Source organism: Haemaphysalis longicornis, unplaced genomic scaffold (assembly GCF_048455015.1).
Source record: "Haemaphysalis longicornis isolate Haplotype H1 unplaced genomic scaffold, Haemaphysalis longicornis Haplotype H1 scaffold_6, whole genome shotgun sequence".
NCBI classification, from domain to species: Eukaryota; Metazoa; Arthropoda; class Arachnida; order Ixodida; family Ixodidae; genus Haemaphysalis; species Haemaphysalis longicornis.
In genome coordinates, this window is record NW_027526407.1 from 140088240 (window position 1) to 140113983 (window position 25744).

At 44.3% G+C, this 25744-nt stretch overlaps 1 protein-coding gene across 1 annotated transcript; it reads left to right on the plus strand.

Annotated features, from left to right (window-relative positions):
• The first annotated feature begins 11581 nt into the window (after positions 1–11581).
• LOC144141962 (sulfotransferase 1C2-like) lies at positions 11582–25430 on the plus strand. The gene is made up of 3 exons (XM_077673397.1): positions 11582–11640; positions 12191–12250; positions 24194–25430. Exons 2-3 carry the CDS (start codon positions 12227–12229, stop codon positions 25142–25144), a joined length of 975 nt encoding a protein of 324 aa, XP_077529523.1. The 5' UTR covers positions 11582–11640; positions 12191–12226; the 3' UTR covers positions 25145–25430.
• Positions 25431–25744: the final 314 nt, after the last annotated feature.

Consider the following 25744-nt stretch of genomic DNA (forward strand, 5'->3'; position numbering starts at 1 on the left):
CATACACTTTCTTCTTCAGCGACAATGGTAGGCTGCTATTCATTATCTGAGAATGTCTGCCATATGCACCCCACCCTATTCTGATCCTTCGAATTATCTCTGCCTCATGGATGGGATCTGGGGTCACAACTTGGCCTAAGTAGATATATTCGCTTACCGCTTCCACTGCCTCGCCACCTATCTCAAACGGCTGTGCTGTCCCGAGGTGATTGATTATTACTTTAGTTTTCTGCATATTAATTTTCAGGCCCACGGTTCTACTCTGTTCGCCCAGTGCGGAAAGCATGCTTTGCAATTCGTCCCCCCCGTTACTTAGCAAGGCAACGTCATCAGCAAATCTGAGGTTACTGAGGTATTCTCCATTAACCCTGACTCCCACCTGTTCCCAATCCAACGTTCTGAATACTTCTTGTAAGCATGCTGTGAATAACATTGGAGATATTGTGCCCCCTTGTCTGACATCCTTCCTTATAGGTATTTTACTGCTCTCTCTATGGAGAATGATGGTAGCTGTAGACCCATTGTAGATATCCTCTAGTATTCTTACATAATGCTCATCTACCCCCTGGTTCCGTAATGCCTGAATGACTGCTAGGGTTTCGACCGAGTCAAATGCTTTCTCATAATCTATGAAGGCTATATATAGGGGTTCAGTATACTCAGCGCACTTCTCTATCACCTGATTGATCGTGTGAGTATGGTCCATTGTTGAATAACCTTTAACAGGGTAACAAATCACAATTCTTCGATTTTTTGGAAAGCCTCTTCCTCCTCCTCGACTCCACTAAGCTACCCTTCATTTTAATGGGTGACCTAAACATTGACCTATTATTGGACGCCACTCATGCAAGGGAATTGCAGAGTCTCCTTTCCTCGTATGCATGTATTAATTATATCACTTTACCGACTAGAAGAACTTGCAACACGGCCACTTTATTAAACGTGTGTATCTCCAATGTACAGCTTCCGCACACTGATTCTTGCGTAATATCTCCCGATATTAGTGACCATTCGCCGATATTTTGCTTTATACCTCTCAAAATAAACGCCATAACAAATACTGTTACCCACATTTTCTGAGATTTCAATGATCTTGCGCTCAACGACTTTCACAAACGAATCGAAGATACTAATTGGGAGCCCATATACAAGATCACGGAAGTCAAGGCAGCATATTCTGGTTTCATAGACATGTTCATAACCCAATATAACACCGCCTTCCCACAAATAGAAAGAAAAATTATTCCTAAGAAGTTTAAGAAGCCTTGGATGAACCAATCACTTTACTCAAGGATCAGGAAGAAAAATACCATGTATCACGGTTTTCTCAACAGCAGAAATCTAACTCTACTTGCTGAGTATAAAAAATATCGAAATAAACTCAACAAAGACCTAAAAAACGCGAAATCGGACTACTATGTAAGAAATTTCTCCCGCATTCAAAATGATAGTCGTAACGTTTGGCGAGAGGCCAACAACTTGACCAATAAAACGAAATGTATGCAACTTGATGAAATATTCACAGCAAATGGTAAATTAACTGGTCACGAGCTATCAAATGCCCTAAATGACTACTTTATTAATGTTGCTTCTCCAAATTCTGTTACGCAAACTCCTGAAAATAGCTCACTGAGCCTCACCACTCCCATACTCAATTCTATAGTACTCGCACCCACAACTCCTCAGGAAGTAGCTACATTGATCCTTTCTTTAAAAAATGACATATCGGCGGGGTACGATGATATAAAAGTGGTTCCGTTAAAACTCGTTTGCGCCGTTATATGCCATGTCTTGTCACACATTGCAAATCTAATGCTGTCAACTGGTGTTTTTCCTGATAATCTCAAATTGGCCCGAGTCGTTCCAGTACATAAGGGAGGCAATATAAATAAACTGTCGAATTACCGACCAATTTCTTGTCTGCCTCTGTTGTCAAAAATTTTTGAAGGTATTATCAATTCTAGGATAGCCGATTTTCTGCACAAATATGATGTGATTGGCGATTCACAATATGGGTTCACGAAAAAAAAGACCACAGAGCAAGCACTGTTAGTTGTTAAAGACAAAATAATTGATAATATTGAAAACAAAAAATGTACCCTTGGCCTATTTTTTGATTTTCGCAAGGCATTTGATTGCGTACACCATGAGACCCTTCCTAAGAAACTTTGTAACTGTGGGGTTCGAGGTATTGCGTTGAACCTGTTGCGGAATTATCTGAGCAATAGGTCCCAATATGTTCGAACAAATAACATATCCTCTGATATACAGGTGGTTAAGCATTGTGTCCCACAGGGATCAGTACTAGGGCCGTTATTATTCATTACATATATCAATGACCTAGCCGGCATACATAACTCTCCCGATCTGGTGATGTACGCTGATGACACTAATCTTTTCTTCTCTTCCTGTTCATTACCGGCGCTCCAAAATATGGTCAATTCTTATTTAATCAACCTTCGTGATAGGTTACACAAGAATAAGCTTAGTTTAAATATAAGTAAAACGAAATATATTATTTTCAAGCCCATCAACACCGTGGAAACTAATTGTATACATATTCATTATGACAGTATAACAATCAATCAAGTTTCTTCCCAAAAATTTCTTGGTGTGTGGTTTAATGAAAATCTTTCGTGGTTTGTTCATATTTCCAAACTTGCTCCTGAACTAAGTAAAATTGTTGGCCTATTTTATAGGATTTCTAATCTACTGCCTGTTTGGTTAAAAGTGTCTATGTGTAATGCCCTGTTTTTTTTTCAAGACTTTCTTATTGTAATCTTGTTTGGGGTACGACCACGTCTTCCAATTACCAAAAATTACTTGTCCTGCAAAAAAGAGCCTTGCGGGCTATTGAGGGTATTATGGTGCACCACGAAGCTTACGTACGCAACCATTGTTTGTAAAACACTCCATATTAAAAGCCGACCAAGTGTATTATCTGCGGCTTCTTCAATACATTCACCAGAATCGCTTGTACTCTGTTCCTGATAGCAACATAGGTTACAATCTTCGCGTGGTAAAACTAAGAGTTCCGCGAACGCGAAAAAATTATGGTGAACAAAAACTGAGTTGTCAAGTACCCAACGCGCTAAACAAATTCCCCTTTCCCGATGAGTTTTTTCTATCTGAAAACATGTTCAAAAAAAAAATACCAAACAACATCTGATTGAAGGTGAAATTTTAATGTAAAAATGCAGCTTACCGTCTTCGATGTATATGCGTATGTGTATGTATGTGTGTACATGGATGTAAGTGTATATATCCATATTTCTATAAGGTTTGGCAGTCAAGAAAACCTCGGAAAGCAAAGGGGAGGTTGTGATGGGTCATAGAAAGAGATGAAGAATTTTTTGAGTCGAAAAGAAAGTAGTGAAAAAATGCCCGCCGGGTGGGATCCGAACCCACGACCTCCAGAATACCGGTCTGGTGCGATAACCACTACGCTACCGGCGGGGTTGTTTCCCCAGCACTTTCTCGGGTGCTGGGAAAGTGCTCATTTCCCAATTTTCTGATTCGCTACTTGCTTAGCGAGGGCCTCTGTTCTGGCAGCCTTGGTGCCAAAGGGAGCTTAAGAGGGTTCAACGCTGGTCGACCACTCTCGACATGTCGTAGACACTCGAGTCACGGCCCGGGGGTTAAAAAGAAGGTCCCCTTTACCCCGAGTAGTCCGAGTGGCGCTTGCTACCACCCCCAAGTGCAGGAAACAAAAAATACCTTAACATAAATACCCGAGAAAGTGCTGGGGAAACAACCCCGCCGGTAGCGTAGTGGTTATCGCACCAGACCGGTATTCTGGAGGTCCTGGGTTCGGATCCCACCCGGCGGGCATTTTTTCACCACTTTCTTTTCGACTCAAAAAATTCTTCATCTCTTTCTATGACCCACCACAACCTCCCCTTTGCTTTCCGAGGTTTTCTTGACTGCCAAACCTTATTTTCTGTCTTATTTCACGGACACCCTCCTTTCCCAATTTTCTGATTCGCTCTATATTTCTATCTTTTTCACACAAGTAATTAAGTCGAATGATTTACTTTTCTTCATCCGTATGTACAAAATTGTACTCGTACAAGTATCAATTTGTATTTGCCCGTGATTGTGCACATGTTTTGTATTCTAGTAAGTGTTACTGCTTATATATTACTTTTGTATTTTGATTGTGGCCCCTTCTATGAATTAAGTGTTTTTGCGTTTGCATCTGTACTACTTAGGGTACCGGTACCGAGGCCTCGTCAGGCTTAACCGCCTTTAGCCTCGGTCCCTTCTTTTCTATGAAAAGAAATTAACTTCACTTCACTTCACTTCACTTCACCTTGGAGTGTCCTGACGGGAAAGGAAGCAATGGCTTGCATGTCCGGGGCTTGTATTGCCAACAGGTGGGGATATGAGAGAACTGTAGGTCAAGGAATTTTATCGCATTATCCTCCAAATTTTCATGGGTTAATCCTGGAGGCCGCAAGTGTTCAGTGAAAGCAGTTAGTGTGGCAGAAACACTGGGTTGATAGGGAACGGCGCCAATAAATACAACAAGCTAATCATCAACAAAGCGACAAATTCCAACAATGTTCAGGCTTTGCTGTAACGGCGCCAGTATTCGGTCCAAACGGTCCAAGAAATAAATCACTGAGAAGTGGGGCCACACAGGACCCGATGCACGCACCACTCGTTCACCGATAGACACTGTCATTCCAGTTCACGAAGGTGGACTGCAACTAGAGTGAATGCAGTTTAATGAACCCCTTCGCGGTCACACCAGCAGCATTTTGGAACTTGACAACCCCGTACTGATCGATGCTTTCTTCTATACATTCTAACAATTGGTAATGATGTAAGCTGTAATATAAGTCCTTAATGTCTACTGAAAAACTGTAAATGTCTGGTCATAGTTGTCCTTTTAGACGTCGACTACTTCCGCTGATCTCTTCGTCTAAAACGGGTAGTTTACATCGAGCATTGCGAGCTTCTTTTGGAGAAAGCGCGCAATCTATTTCTGCAGGTTCCCTCCTCAGAGACTATTATACGGAGAGGCCTGCCCACTTTGTGAGTTTTGGCCCAAAAAAACATTTGTAAACTGCAACCTCTACTCTTTTCAACCGGCTTAGTCAGGTTCTCTAGGTTGAGCTTCTTGCACAGTTTCTTGGCTTCAGATCTCACCTTGGAAAGCGATACATCGTTACGGCAAGTGAACACGCTTTTTACGGCTTCCTGGGCTTTTTGTTCGAAACTGTCAGCCCGAAGGACCATAAAACGTCCCTATTTATCTGCCGGTAAGAGACACAAGTTGGTTTATTTTATAAAGCTAGCAACCCTCTTTACAGGCACACTGCTCGGTACTTGCTTATTTCGTAACAAAACATCGACACCCGCTGAGATACAACGAGAACTTTCATCAGCAGCTCTCCCAGCAACAGTTTGTACCATATTTAAGAGTTCTGACGCCGACATTCTAGGTTTCACAGCGTACTTCGGACATATAATAAGAGTCTCTTTGACATATTCTGGTAGAAAAACATTACCTTCAGTGTGGTGATTCTTTGTAGAGACTTGGCGTGTTGCTGGCATCGAGGACCTGAGTTGACGTAGAACGGGCATCCATAAAGACTCTCACGCCCGATTTTTATTCTCTGCGCTGCTTCAAAACTCTTCAAGATTGTACTTCATACACTACTCTCTTTCATCGTAAAAACTATATTATTACCTCAGCAACACGGCTTTCTCGCTGTGAGATCAACCCCCACTAATCTTGTAAATTTTATGCTGCTAGCTTCGGAAGCTGTGCTGGGAAGAGGACAACTCGATGTCGTGTATTTCGATTTGAGCAAGTCTTTTGATGTCGTCTGCAATGATATAATATTTAGAAAGCTGTTTCAACTGCATTTACAACCATACATCACATCCCTTTTACGTACCTATTTATCGGATAGGTCATGCTTCGTGCATGCAAACGGGCAGTCTTCCCTCTCCTACGATGCCACAAGTGGTGTCCCTGAGGGAGCTGATCTGGGGCCACTTCTTTTTCAAATTTTCATTAATTATGTTTCTTCAGTAATTCATGATTGTCACTTTCTCTTGTATGCTGATGATGTCAAAATGTTTAAGGCTGTTTCAAACACCGCAAGCTGTTCCGCTCTCCAGCTAGCGATGACGTCTTTTTCAGATTGGTGCTCACGCAACAAGCTGCCTATTATTACATCAAAAACTAAGGTAGTGACCTACATTAGAAAAACTGACAGCATATTGTTCTCCTATAAAATTAACGGTAAAGCCCTACCACGTGTTGGGGAGGTTAAGCATCTTGGTGTTAATTTCGAGAGTAAATTGAGCTTCTCCTGCACATCCGGGAAGTCAGTAGGCGGGCCCTCCGATCTCTTGGCGTTATATGTCGCCTATCAAAAGGGTTCAAGGAGCCAGGGTGTTTTCTCAAGCTATACACGACTATTTGTCGTCCGCAGCTCGAGTATGCTTCTTTGGTATGGAATAGCGCATGCAAAACAGTCGGTATGCATATTGAAAGTGTTGAAAGTGTTGATGCATATTGAAAGCCATAACCGTTTTGGGTCATTCTCTGTACCGATGCTAGAGTGCTTAAACTCCAGACGTATTAAGGCTGATCTTTTCCTGTTCAAAATAATTCACGGCACAGTGTCTTGCGGTGAAGTGCTGCAACATGTTACACTCCATGTGCCGCAAAAATCCACCAAAAGACACGACACATTTCTAAATCCGAGCTGTTTGCTAGGATTGTGCCCCATGTTTCGCCTCCAGTGTACCTACAATCAGTACAACGAATATGTAGACATATTTAATTATTCCTCCACGCAGTTCCGCAAACACGTCTGTGAGCATGCCATGTAAGTGCGCCTTTTTATCCCCTGTTCACACGGCGTCAGTTGAGCATAAAGTGATGACAACACAAGACTTTCTTTTTTGTATATTCCCCTTATTCCATGTCTGGTTTTCTTTACATGTTCATTCCTTCCATGCTCCTTTTCTTACATATAAGTTATCTTGATTCACTCCGTTTCCGTGCAACTAAACTTTGCTAACATTTATATATATTTGGAAATTATCTGTGTATGACGACCAGTGGTGTGATGTCACATGCCTTACTGCAAGGCACTGTACTTCTTTTTGTGTGTATGTGTGTGTTTGTGTTTTCTGTGGGTGAGAGTATATTCTGGCGTGCGAAAGTGTGTAATTTTTGTTCGCGTGTGTCAGTATCCCGGTCCTTTAATTGCATTACCTGTGAGGTGTGGGCATCTTACATTGCCTGTTTTTTCTTTTTTTGTGCGCCAGTACGAAGGCAATGCGGCTGTTCCTGGGCACGTTATTAAACGATTGATTGATTGATTGATTGATTGATTGATTGATTGATTGATTGATTGATTGATTGATTATTATGCTTGTAATATATTACATTTCGGATAACAGCGCCACGCTTCCTCTTCGAAATACGCGGGAGGACGACGTTCGGCAATTGACATCACATGCTCGTGATGATAAGAACATGGCGTAGCTGAATGAGGTTATCTTATTCGAGGCCTAAAGAGCATGAGGTGACAGCGCACATCAGTCGAATAATGCGTTCTCCCTTACGAGAGCTACGTTATATTTCAGAATATGGAGCTGATTTTACGAAGTAAGCATCTAACTATCTCATAATGACGTAGGGGACCGTCTGGGGAACCATGTGTTCCAGTTGCCCAAGCACACCGCTTTTGGTTTATCGGTGCCGAAATGTATGTATTTATCGGTGTATTTGGGCGTATCGGTGTATTTATCGGTGTACATATTTATCGGTGTATGTATTTATCGGTGCCGAAAATGTATTTTTATGTGTTTTCATTCGTGTGGGCATCGGACTGAATATTACGTCTTTATGGTTCTTTTGGGCAGTTTGGAGCTACTGTTACACACAGAGATTGCCCTTCGTCAATCATTTTACTGCTTAAACAAAATTATTTAGTCCTGGCCAATTGCCCTGAATGCGTACGCTCCATCTTTCACAGATAGCAATCCTGGCTTATTGACACGTTCACACGATACGGCAGAACAACAATAATGATTTTATGTGGTGGTGCCTCTAGCACCCACATGCCAAAAGCATTCTTTGGCAGTTTGTACTTTGCTCCCGTATTTTCCCGCTATAGTTTCAAGCTCGCTGATCCAATACGCCACTCAATCAACCATTTGTGTCTCTTTAACTGGCGCAATATTTTTAACCGTTCAAATAAAATGATCCCCTTCTTTACGAACACTTATTTCCACCAGTGCATTCAATAAACCTGCAATGCCCGGAAACAAGTATAACTTAACAGCGGATGATTATCGTCGATTTCACATGGCATACTATTCGTACTAGGGAATATTAGCTGCACCTCGACCCTACATGGTCGTACAAAAATTTAGTTCCCTTCCATTCCGTGAAGAAGGATTACCGACGGAGCTGGGGGCGACAAGCAATTGCCCAAAACAAGCACCTTGTAGAAAATCGATGTGATGATGGAATCATTCCAGCGGTCAATTTCACTATTTCATTTCAAGATCAGTACTTTAAATTGTAGTGTACAGAACATTTCAAAAACGCTGGCTTTGCCAAAAAAATGATTTTGTTGTCCCTACTTTTGTCAATGCGACGTAATTTTTCTGCTTGCCTTCGGCTTCGGGCTGTCAAAACTTATAATTTGCTAGCGGTCAGCGCTGCCGTTCTATGGCAGAACTGGAAGGACAGGAATTGGCAATCTGGAAGTTTGAGTTGTTAACATACGGGTGGTAGGGTGTTGTTGTAGAGGGAAGATAACAAGAGAAAAATGCAAGCGTGCGGTTGAATTGTAAGCCAAGCTCCATTGCCATGGTTCAAGGACTCCAAACTGAAGCACTGTGTAACTAGACCGTGTACACGGTGCATATCACAGCACGCACCATGTTTATGGCTAATGTGGAATTAGGCTTTCAAAATTAAAGAAAGCATGGTGGCAGCACACGGGGCCACCAGTTAAAGGCACACGTTACGCATTATGGCGTATTATAGACGAGAGAAGACTGAGTGATGCACTTTTTCTCACCCATGAAAAGATAATCAAAGGACACAAACTTGACCCTTCAACAAGCCATACCACGTGCCTGCATAGGCAAATATTCCATCAGGTGTCATTCGAGTCGAATGGCTTTGCTTTCATCTCGCAAAAAAAAGCACCAAAGTGTAGAGTGGTTCTACGCTATGTCGAAAAAAATTTTCTTCCTCAACTCACAAATTGTAGGAGCTCCTATTCTGCGGAAGTGGTGAATTTTTAGGTAGTAGGCTTCTCTGCCGCGTGGTGCTATGCTTATTGGTCCCTCGAACATTCAGGCCATTTATGTCAGACTTTCGGTCTTTTATTTTATTTTTTGCTGCTGCCCGTATTGCGGTCACCACAAGAAAGGGTTTAAAACAGCACATTACTTGAACCATGCCGTGTTTAAAGTCATTGTACACGTCCTCTTTCTTTTTCCGCTTCGTCTCACTAGTGAACAACACTATGACTCCGCTTGTTAGGAGCCAGATTGGCTTGAATATTTGGCTTGACATTAAGATTTCACAAGGTAAGAGAGTACAAAAACGATCGCGCAAACATCGGCGCAAACTTCAACTTTGATAAGCTTTTTAATTCTTATTTTGGCGCCGAGGCGCTCAGCATTGTGGAGCAGCAAAAGGCGTCATAAAAATATCTGGCGAGTATACTGTTGAACCTTGAAAGGCGTAACTTTTGGGAGAAGTTTATATTTTTCAGAAGTGAGTATAATGGCTCCTGCGTGAGCTCACTCCATTTTTTTGTGACTGGCCTTACAGCCTCAACGATGGTTTTCTCAAGCAAATGTGGGATTCTTCCTTTGCTTTATTTAACTTCAAAAACACTTGATTGGCAATACATTTGCGGTATCTGGGATGTTGCACAAAAGCAAATGTTCTCGCGTACTGAATATGCTACAATTTCCACCAAGTTTATGTGAACCGTAAAAAGGCGATGTTTTTAACCTCACTTTGCGCTAGTAGAATCGATATGTTTTAATAACGGAAACCTGTAACTTCTATAGAGGTGAATAACGCTAATATCCCCGTTATATTACCTCCGGAAGTTGTCGCAAAGCTCGAGCGCTAGTTCCACATCCTGCATGTGCACGAACTGGAATATAACAGCTGTTGGCACCGCATACTTTCAACCTTCACCTCAGGTGCCCTCGGCGGATTCACTCCAGCTGTCTCTACATGGACGTTTACAACAGCTGTTACTACGAGGATCACGAAAGTACTGCGTACAACGCCACACAGGTGACCGCGAGCTTGGCCCAATAAGAGAGCTACACGAAGCATTTTTAGGCTTTCTTCACACTTTTGGTAAGCATACACATTCCTGCTGTTGTTCTATTTAAATATCAAAGCAAACTGCGCAAACTGAGTGGTATTCTGCAACATGTGTGTAGCTTCACCACGAGTTTAGCGGAACCTAATTTTGACTCTCTATATTTAATAGGTAAATGACTATGGTGCTCTTCCTTGGTACACAATTGGTGACTCACTGCAAGATTCCCTTAGATGTATTTTGTTCCCAGCACATTCCTCTATCTCTGGGTGGCGGGCAGAAAATATTTTACTCACTACTGGTGCTCAAGTAGAAATTATTAAACGTTGCTAGGGTATACTTTTTTATGCAAGGGAAACCTAACTAAACGGTGAACGTAAAATATAGCTCTAGTTAGTCACAAAAAAAAAATTTGTCGTTCATCAAAAACGAACTAATTGTGTAAGGCACGGAAGATTGAATACGGCGAGATCTACCACGCCTTTCTGGAATTAATCAAATGGCAGCAAAAGCACGAAATGTGTTTGAAATTCCGGTACAAGTTGCACAACGTCCACATCCATGTGTTACCCTTCATCCGTTGTTCTTGAAATCGCATTTTCGAGCTTGCGAATCTGCAATGTGTGGCTTTTTAGTTGAGCAACCTTTCGTAACGTTTCACACGAGTGGCCGGCTTAGAAGAAGACGAGAGAGAAAGAGGACAGATGAGGGGAGGGAGGTGTTGGACAGAGGGTATGATGTGTACCCCCGAAGGAAGAAAAAAAGTTTGAGCCTGGGAAATTATTAATAGACTTTTAAGACATAATGGAAAACACGAAACATTTTTGCAGTGATAACGTGACTGTCTGAAACAATTTCAATATACATGGCACGCACACGATAAATTCATCACCGTCCTCTGCCTCCAAATCTGGCTCTAATGATAATGCTTTGTCCACTCTGCTACGGTATCGAGTCGAAAATAAATGAAAAGTGGTTTGACTCTTTAACAGAAAAATAGGAGAGAAGTAGTTCTAATAAATTGAAATCAGAAGTGTTTTGAGTGGGTGGTCGCTGTCGCCTATATAATGCAATGTTTATATTTGTGGACTATATTGGAACCGGCTTTAAAAAATATAACGAATACGAAGGAACTGGAAAACGCACGACAGGAACGACGAAAATATATCGGCTGGATTTCATACTACAATTGAGGTAGTCTAGAGGATGTGGTGCTGAATCTTGGTTTCTCTGCAGCCCGGTAATATGCGTGAACACGTTGGTAACGGCTGCCGAGATATTTCCCGTGCGGGGCAGCAAGGTACGTGGGACGCAACTACGCGGTTTACAGTTCGTACTTTGGAGTGCGACCGCACCTACAAGACGGGAAAACGGGACGTCGAATCAGCTTTTATTTCGGGAACGGTGCCACTCCCTCCGATGCTTTCGATGAACACCAGGTGAACTGACAGCTGCACTTGTGTAATGGAGCCACAAGTCGTGTGATCGCAGGGAAGCAGGACGTCCTTGCGATACTTTCGTCTTTTGGGGTTGATTCTGCCGCCTTGTAAACTTAAATTGGAATGTTTTTCGGTGAGCGCACGTATTACTGTGTACGTATACATTTGGGTGCCATTTGCTGCTGCGAACGCCAGTTCTTCACCTTATGCTTCAGCTGCAATAACATAGCTCAAACATGAAGCTATTTTACCTTTTGTTCCTTAATTGAGCTTTGTCTGTATTTCCATAGTCCATAAGCTTAAAATGAAGAAAGGGTCCAGCGACAGTATTAGCACTGTGTGTAGAGCCCACCACATAATAGTTCTGTTTGGTCATTCCATTTTTATAAAGTTCCTTTGATATTTTCGCAGATTTTCTCCAGCATCGCACGCGAGTTTTATGACATCATGGAGCAGCAACGAATTGAACAGGTGAGCGAAAGCCCAAAACATTTGGCCTTTAACTCTGATTTACATTTGTAAGATAAACAGAAGAATGTACGTAAATTGTCTAAAAACATTTTCGCGTTGAAATATTGTAAGAGTTTCAGTGTCTATCATGTCCATTTATTCGAGGCATGCATCATTTACTTGAAATATTAGTACCAATGTGGGTCTTCAGAACATTGGCGTGTCACAATTTCATTGAGAGCTTTGACTTGTTCTCCCCGGAGTTTTCCCAAGCAAAAAAGAACGCCTGTGTCTGACATTTCGGCCCACGTTAAACATCCACAACTGGTCATCGAAGTGCGGACGTAGCCCTACAACTCGGCCCGCTGGCCAGCTACTGGAGACAATGGTGGTCATTTGTTCTAAAAGAGAAAAAGTCGAGGTGAGGGTGTAAGCTAGACGACGAAATGAGTTATTTCATAACTTTTTAACGTAGGCACCAAAAACGCCGATCGATGTCCATGACGATAGTATTCCTTGCAAAATCACGCAAATCAACAAAACGCTTAGTTTCTTTGACGACAAAAAAAAACAAGGCTAAAATCATTTTCTTTTTATTTTACAAGTTCGTTTTCTTTTCTAAAAATACGAAGAAAAAGCGAAAGGGCACTGTTTGCAGGCGGTATTAGGCGATGTAGTTTAACATTCATTCCTGCAGGGCTTACGGATTTAAGACGTCGACCAGGTAAGCGATGGGTTGCTCTGTGCTGAGTATTGTATTGGCGGTGAGCGCGACCACGGGCGGCGCTGCGAAGCGCCCCTCCATGACGTCGGTTTAGGGATTCTCGCATTTGTCATCGGCTTCACTCGGATTCCCTCTGCCTGCTGTTTCTTTGCGCTCGGTTGACTTTTGATGCTTGTTTGCACCACATTTTGCGTGTGCGCAACTTTTTCATAACAATAGGATTATAATCGCATGCATTAGCTCAAGGCATGAGCAAAAATATATTTTTGGATACCGCTACGGAACAAATCTTGCCGCGTCACCCCATTCCTTGCGAAGCCGGTCCTGTGCGGAGCACGAAGAGCCGGAGCTAGGCGTCCGCTTCTCTATTGAGAAATCTTTAGAACAAAGGGAGCAACCATGTGCTAGTAATCGACAACAGTAAAAATAAAAGCCCAATACAAATTCCACGCCTTCTGTGCAGTCGACTCTGGCAGAAGGCATTACTATTCCCCGTAAAATTATCTAAGGTAAAACAGTGTTTGCAACCTTGCCGAATGCTCGAAAGTACTGTATCCCACAACTTTACGCTTTTATGGCACGAACCTATGCTGACATGCACTATGGGCTTCAAAAACTATAGGTTGAGTACCAAATAACCCGCTGTGTGTCTAGACACGTGCTGGTTTTATACCAAGCTTCTAACCAGTATGGAGATTTATTGAGCAAAACGACTCACTTGTACATATAGATACAGTAACACTACGTTTGTTCAGACCTGAAGGGGTATTTGGTTCATTTTCCACAATATTCAGATTTTTGTTGCAAGAAAACTGCACTCAAGAGGAAGAGAAAACCTTATTTAACAGTAAAATCGAGCTGATTAGTGGGCCGGGTCCTCAGTCCAGGACAAGGCAGTAGCAGTGATTTTCTTCAAATCTTAGAACACCATTTCTAGTAGACCAGGTATTGTTCTTTAGGCCTGGAAGGGTTGGAAAATAATAAAGAGCTGCTTGTAAATACTCATCGGTTTCGATTCTTGTAATAAATGCACGTATGTTATTTATTGCTACCGTTAGCGACTATATCATGCCTTTACACCGTAATCATGTCATAATTGTTCGGGTTGAGTCGGGATCAACGCCGTCGAGAAGCAACCATTCGTCACTCTCTACGATAGCGTCGACGTCAGGAGCAGCATCTTCACAGTATACCGTAATTGGTAATCTTGCGCGGGGTGGCACGGTAACGTGATCGTCGGCGATCCTTACAGCAGCACGTTTTTCGGGGTTCGGTTCTAGCGTCATGCAGAGAACGGAAGAAAAAATATCGCTTTGGTCTATAAAGAAGTTATTGCACCGTTTTTCGTTAAAATTCCATCCCGAGAATTTTGTCGCGCGAGCAGTTAGTCAAAATAACGAACGCATCAGGGTACGCCGTGCCGTCTATGGGGACGCGCGATATGCATGTTCTACTGGGCGTTACGAGATGGTATCCTGCTGTGCGTATGTACGGACGGTCCCATTTGTTCGTAACGAATGTATTCAGCGTGGAAGCGAATTACCCGCTTCTTACTGAGTAGTCGGATACCGTATCTATGAGGGTGACTGCATCAAAGCCGTCGATGGACAGCTGAACCACAGAAGCCGCTTTCCTCGAGTTTATGGTGCGTCGGGGCGTCCTGTCTCTGCTTCAGCGTGTAGACGGTCGGGCACTACGCGTCGTAGTTATCGTTTCTCAGCTGCAGGCTCCAAAATGTCGGGTACGCGTCGCACGGTGTGGCCTACTTCCTGTTCGGGAGTCGTGTCAGGGTTACATCGGTTCATCGGGCTGTCGTGAATTATGGTCGTCAGCGATTCTCTGCGTCGTAGGAGGGTTTTCATTTTTCCGACGATGTGCAACTTTACCCGAAGTTGCTGCTTTTAGTTCCCACTGCGTCGGCTGGGGGAGCTCTACGTGCGAAATCAGCATTGCTACGGCGGTTCGGCGACTGGCATGGGTAGGGTGAAGACGAACGGTTGAAACGAGCTGGACCACGGCTGGTTTGAGATAGGTATTCGTCGATCGCACGTGGTCGTTAGCCAGGGAGAGGGCGAGGGGCGACGACGTATAAAACACGAAGTACGAGTCTCCTGTACGGAAAGCGGCGATAGATGTGGTCGGCGTCTCTGCAGTGGTAGCAGACAGGATAAGTGTCGAAGGTTCGCCATACGTCCGTCGTCTTCCTCGGCGTCTTGTATTTGACTAGACGGGGTCGGCCAGGCGACAGTGGGCGGCGGTACGGCGGGGTCTCTTGACGACTGGTTGTAGCTGGGCGGGGTCGATGAAGAGCTTAGGCGTAGGCCATTGCTTCTGGCTCACGGGGTGCTTCCGACCTCGTACAAGTTCCCAGTGCGTGTTCAACTTTTCGGATCACGTCAGTCAGGGAGGCGACTTTGGGTTGCGGCGTTGTTGGGGAAAGTTTCCTCAGCTCTTCGCGAACGACGGCACGGACTGTTTCCCGTAAATCTTCCGTAACGAAACCTGGGGCGTTGACAAGGTTTGCAAAAACGCGTTGAGTGGTCCATCGTACTTCCTTGAACGCATGTCCAGGGTCCTCTCAATCATGGAATCCTCGGTCACGAACTCAGAGATGGTTTTTTGGGGGGTTGCAAATGAGTCCAGCATAGAAATCTTGTTGAACTCCCCGCATCAGAAAGCGCATCTTTTCATCTGCCATACCAGGGTCCGCTGGTCGGAACAGCATCTTCATCTCCTTAACAAACACTACAATACCTTTGTTAGGGCGCTGAAGTCACGTCTGCAAAGCAGCTCTTCCCGTTCTTTATGCATGACAGTTGTGAACGTTTTCTAAAATAGCTTTGAACATGCTCCCATGATGTTAGCGAGCTCTCGTGATTTTCGAACGACACTTCAGTAGAGGCTCTCAGGTTTCATCAGGTTGAAACTTCGAACGCGCTCTAGCTTCTCCAGCCACTCTTCCGGGTCTTCACTAGCGGATCGTCGGAACGATGGAGGCTAACGAGGTTGCTGCAGAACGACGGGAGGGTTGGCTTGGTTGACCACGGTGCTCGTCGCCACGTCTGCCGTGTTCACTTTCCCGGAAGTAGACCGAGCTCGGCTACTAGGCTCTCGGCGGCTGGTGCGAGTGGGCTTGCTGGCGGCTAGCAGAGGGATTAGATCGCTTGTACCCGCACCTCAACCAGGTGTTACGAAGCCAAAGAGCAGTTGTTTTTGTAGCGAACTTGTGCTCCTCTAACAACTAAGCAAATACACAGGTGGCGATGCAGCGGTAAACAAAGTGACTTGCGCAGGCGATTGTCGGCAAATCGAATGCCGTGGCGTCTGCTCTGCGGACTAATATCTTTCGGCCCGGGTGTTTCTCATGCCGTGTAATTACATTGAGACCGCTATAGATAAATAAAAACTATTCCAGGCTAGCGACGTTAGGGCGAAACATTCTCCCTATCAAATGAGATAAACCGTGCGTCATAAGAAAGAGAATGAAACATGCGCTTCACTCGGGTCACAGATAACACAGGCCGCCACAGCCAGGCGGTAAAAGCAAAAGCAAATAAACAAATCCAATGCATGGTTCTCGGCAATATAATGTAGATGCCAAAGCAATAATATCTCTTAAGCGCGAAACTTGACCGTTGTCGTCGTCGCCACTAGTGGCACGAAAATAGCCGCCGCTAAAAAAAGAAAATGAAAGCACGTTTTGGTTCATGCGCGATTAAAACTTGTGCTTACGGAGCCGGAACCGAGGGCTGTGCCACGGCGCCTACTCGGCCCCCTGGAAGACGGGGAACAAGGGTTACGTGGTGTGTTTATTGATGAATATTTGCAGGATCACAGTAATACACTAAACGACACCTAACAGCAGCTAAGGACAAGCAAATGAATGATCAACAGTTATTTGATAGTTATGCCTACTATGGTAAAAATGAACTGGATTAACATAAGTGAGGAACTGATAGGATAAGTCCGGTGGGATTAGACTGATTTCAAGTGAATTAAGATGGATAATGACTGTTTTATATACAGCTTCTTTCCGAGAGCAATAAAACAATGAAACATGTTATCAGATGCCACAATACGCATGCCATCTATGAAAGAATTTGTTGAAGTTATCAAGAGCACATATGTGAGCACCAAACCATCCGGCCAAATGTCGACAGCGTCATCACCTGTGTTTGTGTCAAATGTTGCAGTTGACTTTATGTGGCATTTTTCGACTATATTTTGCGTTCGCATTTCGAGAATTGTATTTGATTTTTCCACCTGAAATCATAGTATATCCTCCCAATTCTGTTATCGCCTAATTGGCCTGACAGAATAAATAAATGAAAATAATTAAAAAAATACATAGATAAATTGTAAAAGGTGTTTATTGGCATGGAATGGTAACCTTCCAGTTGACGGTATTCAGGTAGGCACCGACAGTATTAGCCGGAGCGATGATCACAATGCAGCGAGCTATCAGAGATCTTGCCGCGTTCTCCACGAGGCCGGTGCTATCTCCTTGTCGTGTTCACTGTCCCCATTCACTACACACCCATTATTGCCCATGGCCACCGTGTGAGAGGATACCCACACGGGGCATAGTGCGTCCTTCGCAGTGTCTAAAAGCATACTCTAAATGGGCGCACCTTTTGCCCTAAAAATAAATAAATAAATGTATACAACTAAATAAATAAAAAAATAAATGAATAAACAAATAAAAAAAACAATGATTTGTTATTAAAGGTAGATTAGCATGAATTAGGGTGTATTAATGTGAATAATGATAGATTCATGAAGATTGAACTACTTTAAAGCAGAAAATCGCACCGATTATTATAAAATGCGGACAGCAAAAGAAAGCGCGGCCGCGTTGTCGGCGGGCGGACCACTATATAGACCCACCTATCGCATTTTTACACAGGCTTCCAGTTTCAAAGCATGTAAAACGACCTGTGTTTTGAGGGAATTCTTTATGATTTGTGATTTGTGTATTAAGTAGTTTTACTTTGAATTATCACTGTCTAGCATGCGAAGCGATTAGCAGAATGCATGCTATATTGTAAGTAAGCTAATGTAAGTGAAAGAACAAATTTCAAAATACATGTAAATTGTGCCACGACGTGATGTTATCAACGTGAGGTGGTAATTGTGGTATTCTGAAACTGGTAAAAAGTGCACGCCACACTTTCTTAGCTTAAAGAGTGTGCGCGTCATTTTTTCACTCAAAACTGGTCCAGTCGACTTCTGTTCATGCAAGGAACGTGGGTGTTAGTGGCGCAGTGATATTCACATCGGCGTTCTACCACTATGTACCCAGCTTTTTTCACATCCAGTGGAACCGGTGATCTTTTCGGAGCCTCCGTTTAGGTGGGTGGCACCGCGTGACTACGGTGGCTATATACTGTGACTCCAGACGAGCTACGATGAAAAGCTGGGCCCCTCAATCGCTCCGTACATGGAATTTTCGGCATACGCCCCGGCCTGTGATCCCCGGCATAAATAACCGAAATACAAAGAGAAAAGCGACGTCTTACGGGTTTACTAACAGAGCTGCTGAAGCTTTCCGTTCCACCGTCCGGCCTTACCAGAAATAATACAAAAAAATACCCAGCGAACGTGAGCACGCGTGTCCTAAGGACCACCAGGCGTCGTCCAGGCTTGCGCGTTGGCTCCCGCAACGTGGGGAGTTCGCAAAAAAATACCAATAAACAATACCGAGCGGAAGTGAGCGTACTTCGCATGAGAAACGCCCTGCGGCGGCCACCCCGACCTTTGAGAACACCCTTTTCATTGTTCATGGCCTGATCTCTCGCGTGCTCGTCTCCTCGCCAGGTCACGTGCGTTCACACCTGAAGTGAGGACCACAGACGCCGAGTTCGTGCTATAGTCGCCGAATTTTCGGAGCCGGTTGCCGCGGGTTCTGGAGCGTGCTATGCTAAGACGGTCCACATTGAGAGAGATGTTAAAGGCTGTGGAAAAAAATGATCCGAACCTGGCAGTCATGGATACCTTTCACCGGCAAGTTCGGAAATCCTTGTAAGGTGCAACACCCGGGCCTCCAACAATGGGAGAGGGGGAAGCTAGCTCTGCCGTTTCTGCAGCCCTGCAACACTAGTGCAAACGGCGCCATGGTTTTGTCGCGTCTTCCGACGGCTCCGATAAAGTTTCTGCCTAAGCGGACCCCTCCTTCAGCAGTAGTTCTCTGTAAGCAAGCACGCAAGGATATAAACAAGAAACTAGCTGCGGCTTAGCTGAGCTAACCCTGGATACGCCACACGAAAGCTTGGCTTAGCATGGTTAGTCTCAATTTCACTTGGTTACCCTTTATATTTAGCTTTCACTATTATACTATTTGTCTAAAGCCTGCCTTTGTGTCCGGTTGCCGTCCCACTTCCGATGATTTTCGAGCCGAACGGCTCGCCGCGCTATGTCCGAGGAGTGGTCAGGTGACACTGGCCGACGATGGATTAAAGCCTCCAGATCCCGCGGAGTGGTCAGGTGCCACTTGCCGACGATGGAATAAAGCCTCCAGATGCCGCGCAGTGCTCACAGGAGATGGTACGGATTCGCTCTCATCCATGTCCAAGCTCGTATGCACGCGGCAAGGCACGTGCTCAGGCACAAAACAACTGGTGATAGCGCATGCGGCAGGCCGTCAGCGGCATTGACAGCGGCGAACGCGGCAGTCGGCGCAGGTCCACCCGGGGAGTTACGTGACGCGTTGCCAAGGTGCGGCGCAGCTGCGGTGTAATGAAAGCCACATTTACCGTGACGGCGAAACCACTCAACCAGAATACAAAGCTTTGCTTTAAAAACTTATGCGCGCTCAAACATAAACATCTGGATCCGTAGAGCGCCCCCTGCTTCAAAGACACGCAGATTAGTTTGGCTTTGCCTCAGCTAGTTTGACATTGCGGTGTCAAAAAATGTATGGAAACCTAACCAAATACAGTTCCAGTGTGAAAAAAATCTCAGTTTGTAATAAAGCGCGTATGAGAAGCGAATGAGAGAAGAAACAGGACCAGTTTTTACAGTCAAAGCGAACTTTTATTCCAAAACGAAGATAAAAGCTCTAAACGCCGCAGTCTTACTACAAGCCACAGAAACACGCGAAGCACTTAACCTAACGCGGAAGATGGTGTGTTCAATTACTACTCTCCGCTGGTATGGTGTTCTACTTATTCGTGTTTCTTTCGTCTGCCTAATATACTCCAAGAAAGGAACCATGATACGCAGCCTGAAATCAAGCCGCCACTCTGTAATACACCAGTAACTGCTGCCGCATTCTCATGTCAGCTCTTCTTGAGTTTTCCGTCATTGATACTGTCCTAGGCATGTGGTAAGATGTAGTGGGTGCGGCCGCCAGAGCACCAGTAGAGAAATCGTAAATTGTGCATGGAAAGCTCCCCTGATTTACGTAATTAACTTCTGGGCCGCTGCCTTGCGCCCACTCAATTCAAAATGAGTGGGTCAAAATGTAGTCTTAGTTCCTCAAAATATTGCTGTGGGTGGTGCACCGAAGTAAAAAATAGTATTCAGCATCCCAGGGAGCTATGACCCGAATGTACCCTCTGTCATCAAATGCCATTCTATTCCACTGTCGCCCCATCTAACGGGTATTCAGATTGCATTCGCAGCAGTAAAGATTCCAATTCAGCTCCCTGGCCTGTGTTTGCTTGATGTTTGCCAAGTTTGCCGTGACGGTTGCTGTTCTCACTGTTCAGGCATGTGTCTGTTCTTGATTGATTGATCTTGCGGTTTAACGCACCGACGCAACGCAGGCGTTGAGACGCGCCGTAGTGGGAGGCTCCAGATTAAGTTCGACCACCTGGGGATCTTTACCGTGTGCCAAAATGTGGTACACACGGGCATTTTTGCGGTTCGCCTCCTTCAGAAAAGCGGCCGCCATGGCCGGGAATCAAACCCGCACACTTGTGCTCAGCAGCAGAACGCCTTAGCCACTGAGCCACCGCTGCGGGTCACGTGCCTATTCTTCTTTTTTCACACATATCCCTCACGAAACGGCATGAAAAGTGTTGGAAGCCCAAAAATTATTCACCACTCCGTCTAACGACGACAATGGTTGGGGATTTCTTCGTTGTGGTCCGAGTCTGGGCTTTAGCCCTCACACAGGTTCGACCTATGAACTTTCATTTTCACTTTCACCGCTCGCCATTTGATTTCGCACTAAATAAAATCTTCCTTTGCCACCACCGTGTTTTTTACACAATAGGGAGAATAATTTTTAACCTTCCCTATAAGATCAAAAGTTGAATATGCTGGAATATTCTGGAATCCTTATCAAGCACAGTTGGCCGCAAAAATAAAATCGTTGCAAAACAAGAGCGCTCGGTTCATAACAGGACACTACTCACCCCATTCAAGCATTGCATTGATAAATAGGAATGTCCGTCTTCAATCACTGGATACAAGACGCAAAATTTCCCGTATTTCATTTTTTCATCAGGTCTACCATCACCCTAACGATATCACTGCCTCAAGAATAAAACCAGCGCAACATATTTCAGCGCTTGTTTAGTGTGTTCAGCACCCCACAAAAAAGTGCAGACCGAATTTTCGCCTGCCGACGCGCACCGCCTTTCTTTCGTCCCCTTATCCATTTCTGAATGGAAAGCTCTCCCAGAGCGTATTGCCACAATTACAAACCACGAAAGATGTACCCAGGAAGTTGTTCAACTGTATTATTGGGTGGATTAGCAATAGATCATTCCCGTTTGTTGCCTATGTCCTATTTTTGACCGGACCTACGCAGTATACACAGTTTGGCATTAGTTCTTTTAATCAGAGTTGCAACACTACCGCTTGTTTTTGTGTTTCCACATGTTTTGTATGTGGCTTTACCTGTTTAATGATTTTCTTCTGAATGTTTTAGCAACTTTAGTGAATGTACTTTCTGTTGCTTAGAGTGCATCGTGCAAATCTGTTGTCCCCCCCCCCCCCCCTATGTAATGCCCGCGAGAGCCCTTAGGGTTGTAAAAATGAAAATAAAAAACATCAGTCTAATGTTGGACGTTCATGCACCTTCCTCCAAATTAAAACTGCTTTGAACATGTTGGAATGACGTAGTCGGATAGGCACGCGATTTGTACCTTAAGAGACCCGGGTTCGATTCCGACCACGGGAAACTTTTTTTTCTTCCGCTCCAGTCAAGATTGTTGTCATCTTCACAGGCAGTGAGTTTTCTGGAGTGCATTTTTGATGCAACATACGCAATCAGTGACACATAAACAACTCCTCGCTAAAATGCTTAAATACATATGTTTCAAGCAATTATTTATCTGTACGTATATGCGCAATTTGTTTCTATTAAATGGAGGGACGAACCTCTTATATTCCCACCTGATGCAGCATTGGCCTTGTGGCAAGAATTGCACTTGTACTGCTACTCCATATATGCAAACATTCTAAGGTGACACATTCTAACTGCCGAGCATCTGGTTAAGTATTGTGACCTATGTCGTCATAAATTGCTTTAGTTAGCAATATCTGCTGTGTAACCTACGATACCCGCCAATAATACCAACCAAGTATTGTGGCCTGCGAATTGGTTTTGCGACTGCTAATATACAGGGATTATTAATCGCTTGGTGTAAGTAGTGGACAGACGCTGCGGGGCAGGACTTTTACGGCAGAAGACCAGCCCGGCGAAAGCGGGTTGCTCGTAGAAAAACATTGAGATTCCCGAGCATTAACGTAATGTGATGGATAGTTCATTTGCTTATTGAATAATCACGTGATGAGGCACGGTGTAAGGTGCCTGTAATAGCACTTCTGGTAGATGGGAAATATGACGCTTGGCGAATATGGAATACGGAGCAATAAGAAAGCCCGACTTCATGACTTGATGGCAAACTGATGTGACAAGTACAAGGATGGTTCTGCGTTTTTAGATGCGACGCATCTCTTGCTCTCCGGCTTGTCCCTCCTGCAGCGTCGCCGTGCCGTCCGTCCGCAGCCCTCCTCCGTTCTTCTCTCCCACAGCTGTGTGCAACACTGTCAGTCCGGCTCATTAGCATACTACAGCTGGCGCGCTTGTTTGGGCGCGCTTCACTGCGTTAAAAACTGCTCCGGCGCGCGCAAGTGCGCGCATGCGCGACCCTCCTCGGTTGTCTCCTCTCCTTCAATCCCTGTGAATATAAAGCGGGTATCGCGCCGCGGCGGTTCAGATAAGCGCTCGCAGTCACACTGACGTGACCTTGCTTTTACGCCCATCTTCCCGCGTATCGGAACACTCGCATGTGATGGAAATGCATCATACGCGTTCACAACACGTTTAACCCGAGTTAGAGAATCAACCCAACGGAAACACCAATGTAACCCCCCGATGCGTCGTGTCACACCATGGTTCCCTCGCGGGAAGATGGGCGTAATTTTCTGTGTTGTTCACTGTTGCAGACCATGCGTGTATAATGCACCAACGCACATTTATTTGATGCTCAGCTTTTTATGCTACAGCGTTCACAGAAATCTGGTCGGGGCATCAGTACGCCAACACATTTCGAAATGGCTTCGTATTTTTATGCGCATTATATTCTGTCATGGACGTGCTGTGTGCAGATGCTGGTGTACATTTTGGAGCTGAAACTAATTTTTACCGTTGATATGTCAGTTTCAATGCTTTTGGGGAATACCACCATTCGGCAGAAGTCGCAAAAAAGCGTACTAATGGTCTCAGTGAAGTTTCAAAAAATATTAACTCCTTTAACACGCCGTAGGTGAAGGTTGGTATAAGGTTAGTCAACATGCAGTCCATGGCCTCTCTTCCACCCCAATAGCGAAAAAACCTGTGAGAATAACTGTAGTGTACGTATTCGTATTATAATTGAAACGATGGTTGACAGTAATACAAGCAGCAAGGGTCCTTTAGAGAAGAGCACCGACAGCTGTAGAGAAATCTCCCAGCATCAAAGAAAGCTCAGATTTTATTTTTCGGCCATGCATAATTGTCGTTTTGAGTTGAAGCGAAAGTGCACACCGAGTAAAGTCTTACCAAAAATGCAGCTTTTTTAGCGAGTGTTTGCTTCTTTTTACTCATAATACAAAACTTCTTTTGAACATAGTGTGAGTTTTGGTGTTATGTCGAAAGCGCAAGCTTTCATATTCTCGTCATACATACCACCTTTATTCAGGTAATTATTCGAAATGTAAAAAACCATAATTAAAAATTGAAATGTTGTTAAGCGCGGAGTGCGCACCAAAACTAAAAACCTGTCCTTTTCCTTCTGTTATTGCAGGAACAGTATTACCAAAAAGTCTACTGGGATATCGACGGCATTCCGTTATGCCGAGTCGTGAAAGAGACAAACGTGCGCTCGGTTCTCTCCTACAATCCTGCTGATGACGATGTGTTCATTGTTACCTACCCCAAGTGTGGCACCATGTGGATGCAGCACATCGTGTATGGAATTATCACCCACGGAAGCAAGAACTTGCCAACGTTAGACGAGCGAAGAAAAACAATGCCTTTCCTAGAATGGGTAGGAGCTGACGTTGTTAGTGCTACGGCGCGACCGAGAATTATAAAAAGCCACTTGCCGTTGCAGTTGCTGCCGTTCTCTGCAAAGGCCAAGTACATCTATGTCGCCCGAAACCCATACGACGTGTGTGTGTCTAACTACTATCACAAAAAGGTCGTTCCTTTTTACTTTTTCGAGAACGGTACCTTCGATGAGTTTGTCGACATGTTCGTTCGCGGGAAAGTCACATATGGTGATTACTTTGATCACCTGCTCTCCTGGTACCGACACCGGGATGACGACAACGTGATGTTTGTAACGTACGAGGAGCTGAAGAGGGACACCCGTGGGTGGATTTTAAAAATAGCCGACTTTCTTGGAATCGAACAGTATGGGCGTCCGCTGAAGGAAGACCCTGTAGCTCTGGAGAAGGTGTTCGAACTAAGCTCTTTTGAACAGTCAAAAATCCTTTATACTAGAGATGACACTTCTACCGACAACACTGTAGGGACCAACGTTTGCCATGATGAAGCCTCAACGTCGACAGGTACGGGAAAGAATGAAGACATCCTTAAAAAAGTTAAACAAAATCACACACGCAAAGGCATCGTGGGTGATTGGAAGAACCACTTCTCCATGGAACAAGTGACCAACATGCGAAAGTACATAACGCTGAAGACATGTGGAAGTGACGTCATGAATTTGTGGAAAGACGTTAACATTCCCTGACAGACAGATCATGTGTGCGGCGGAATATAACTTCTTCCCCAACATTGTAATTCTTTCAAAGTATGTATATCTTGATTGATATGGCCGTGGAGGGTTAAGTGACCGCAAAAATGTATTTGACAGATGTTTGCTGTAAGACGAAAAAGAAAAAGAAGCTTGTTTCTGCTTGAGCGATTCAGCAATACAAAATACGCCCCGAAAAAAGTTCACAACCGATTCTTCAAGAAGGGCAATGCCGCATTAAATATTGTAGCGTTTTCCGAAGAAATAAAGATATTATCGTGGTTGTATTTACTTTTTCTGAGGGCGCAGCTCTTTCTTTATAGACAGACTATGCGAACTCTCGGTTTCTTAATTTTGTGCAGAATTGCTCTTTTCGGCTATTTCAGAAGAGTACGATATTGTATCGAAATTATATATGTGCACCATTTTGTTTCAAATCCAGGAGCCTTTGGTTATTTAGTTATACACTACGCTGTGGCACATATACCGAGCCGAGTGATGCGCATAAGCTCACAAACAGTTCTAAACACCGGGTTCCTGTCATGTACGTTTCTGCCGGAACTGATTTTGTTCGCAATACCTGAACCTTTTGCAGGC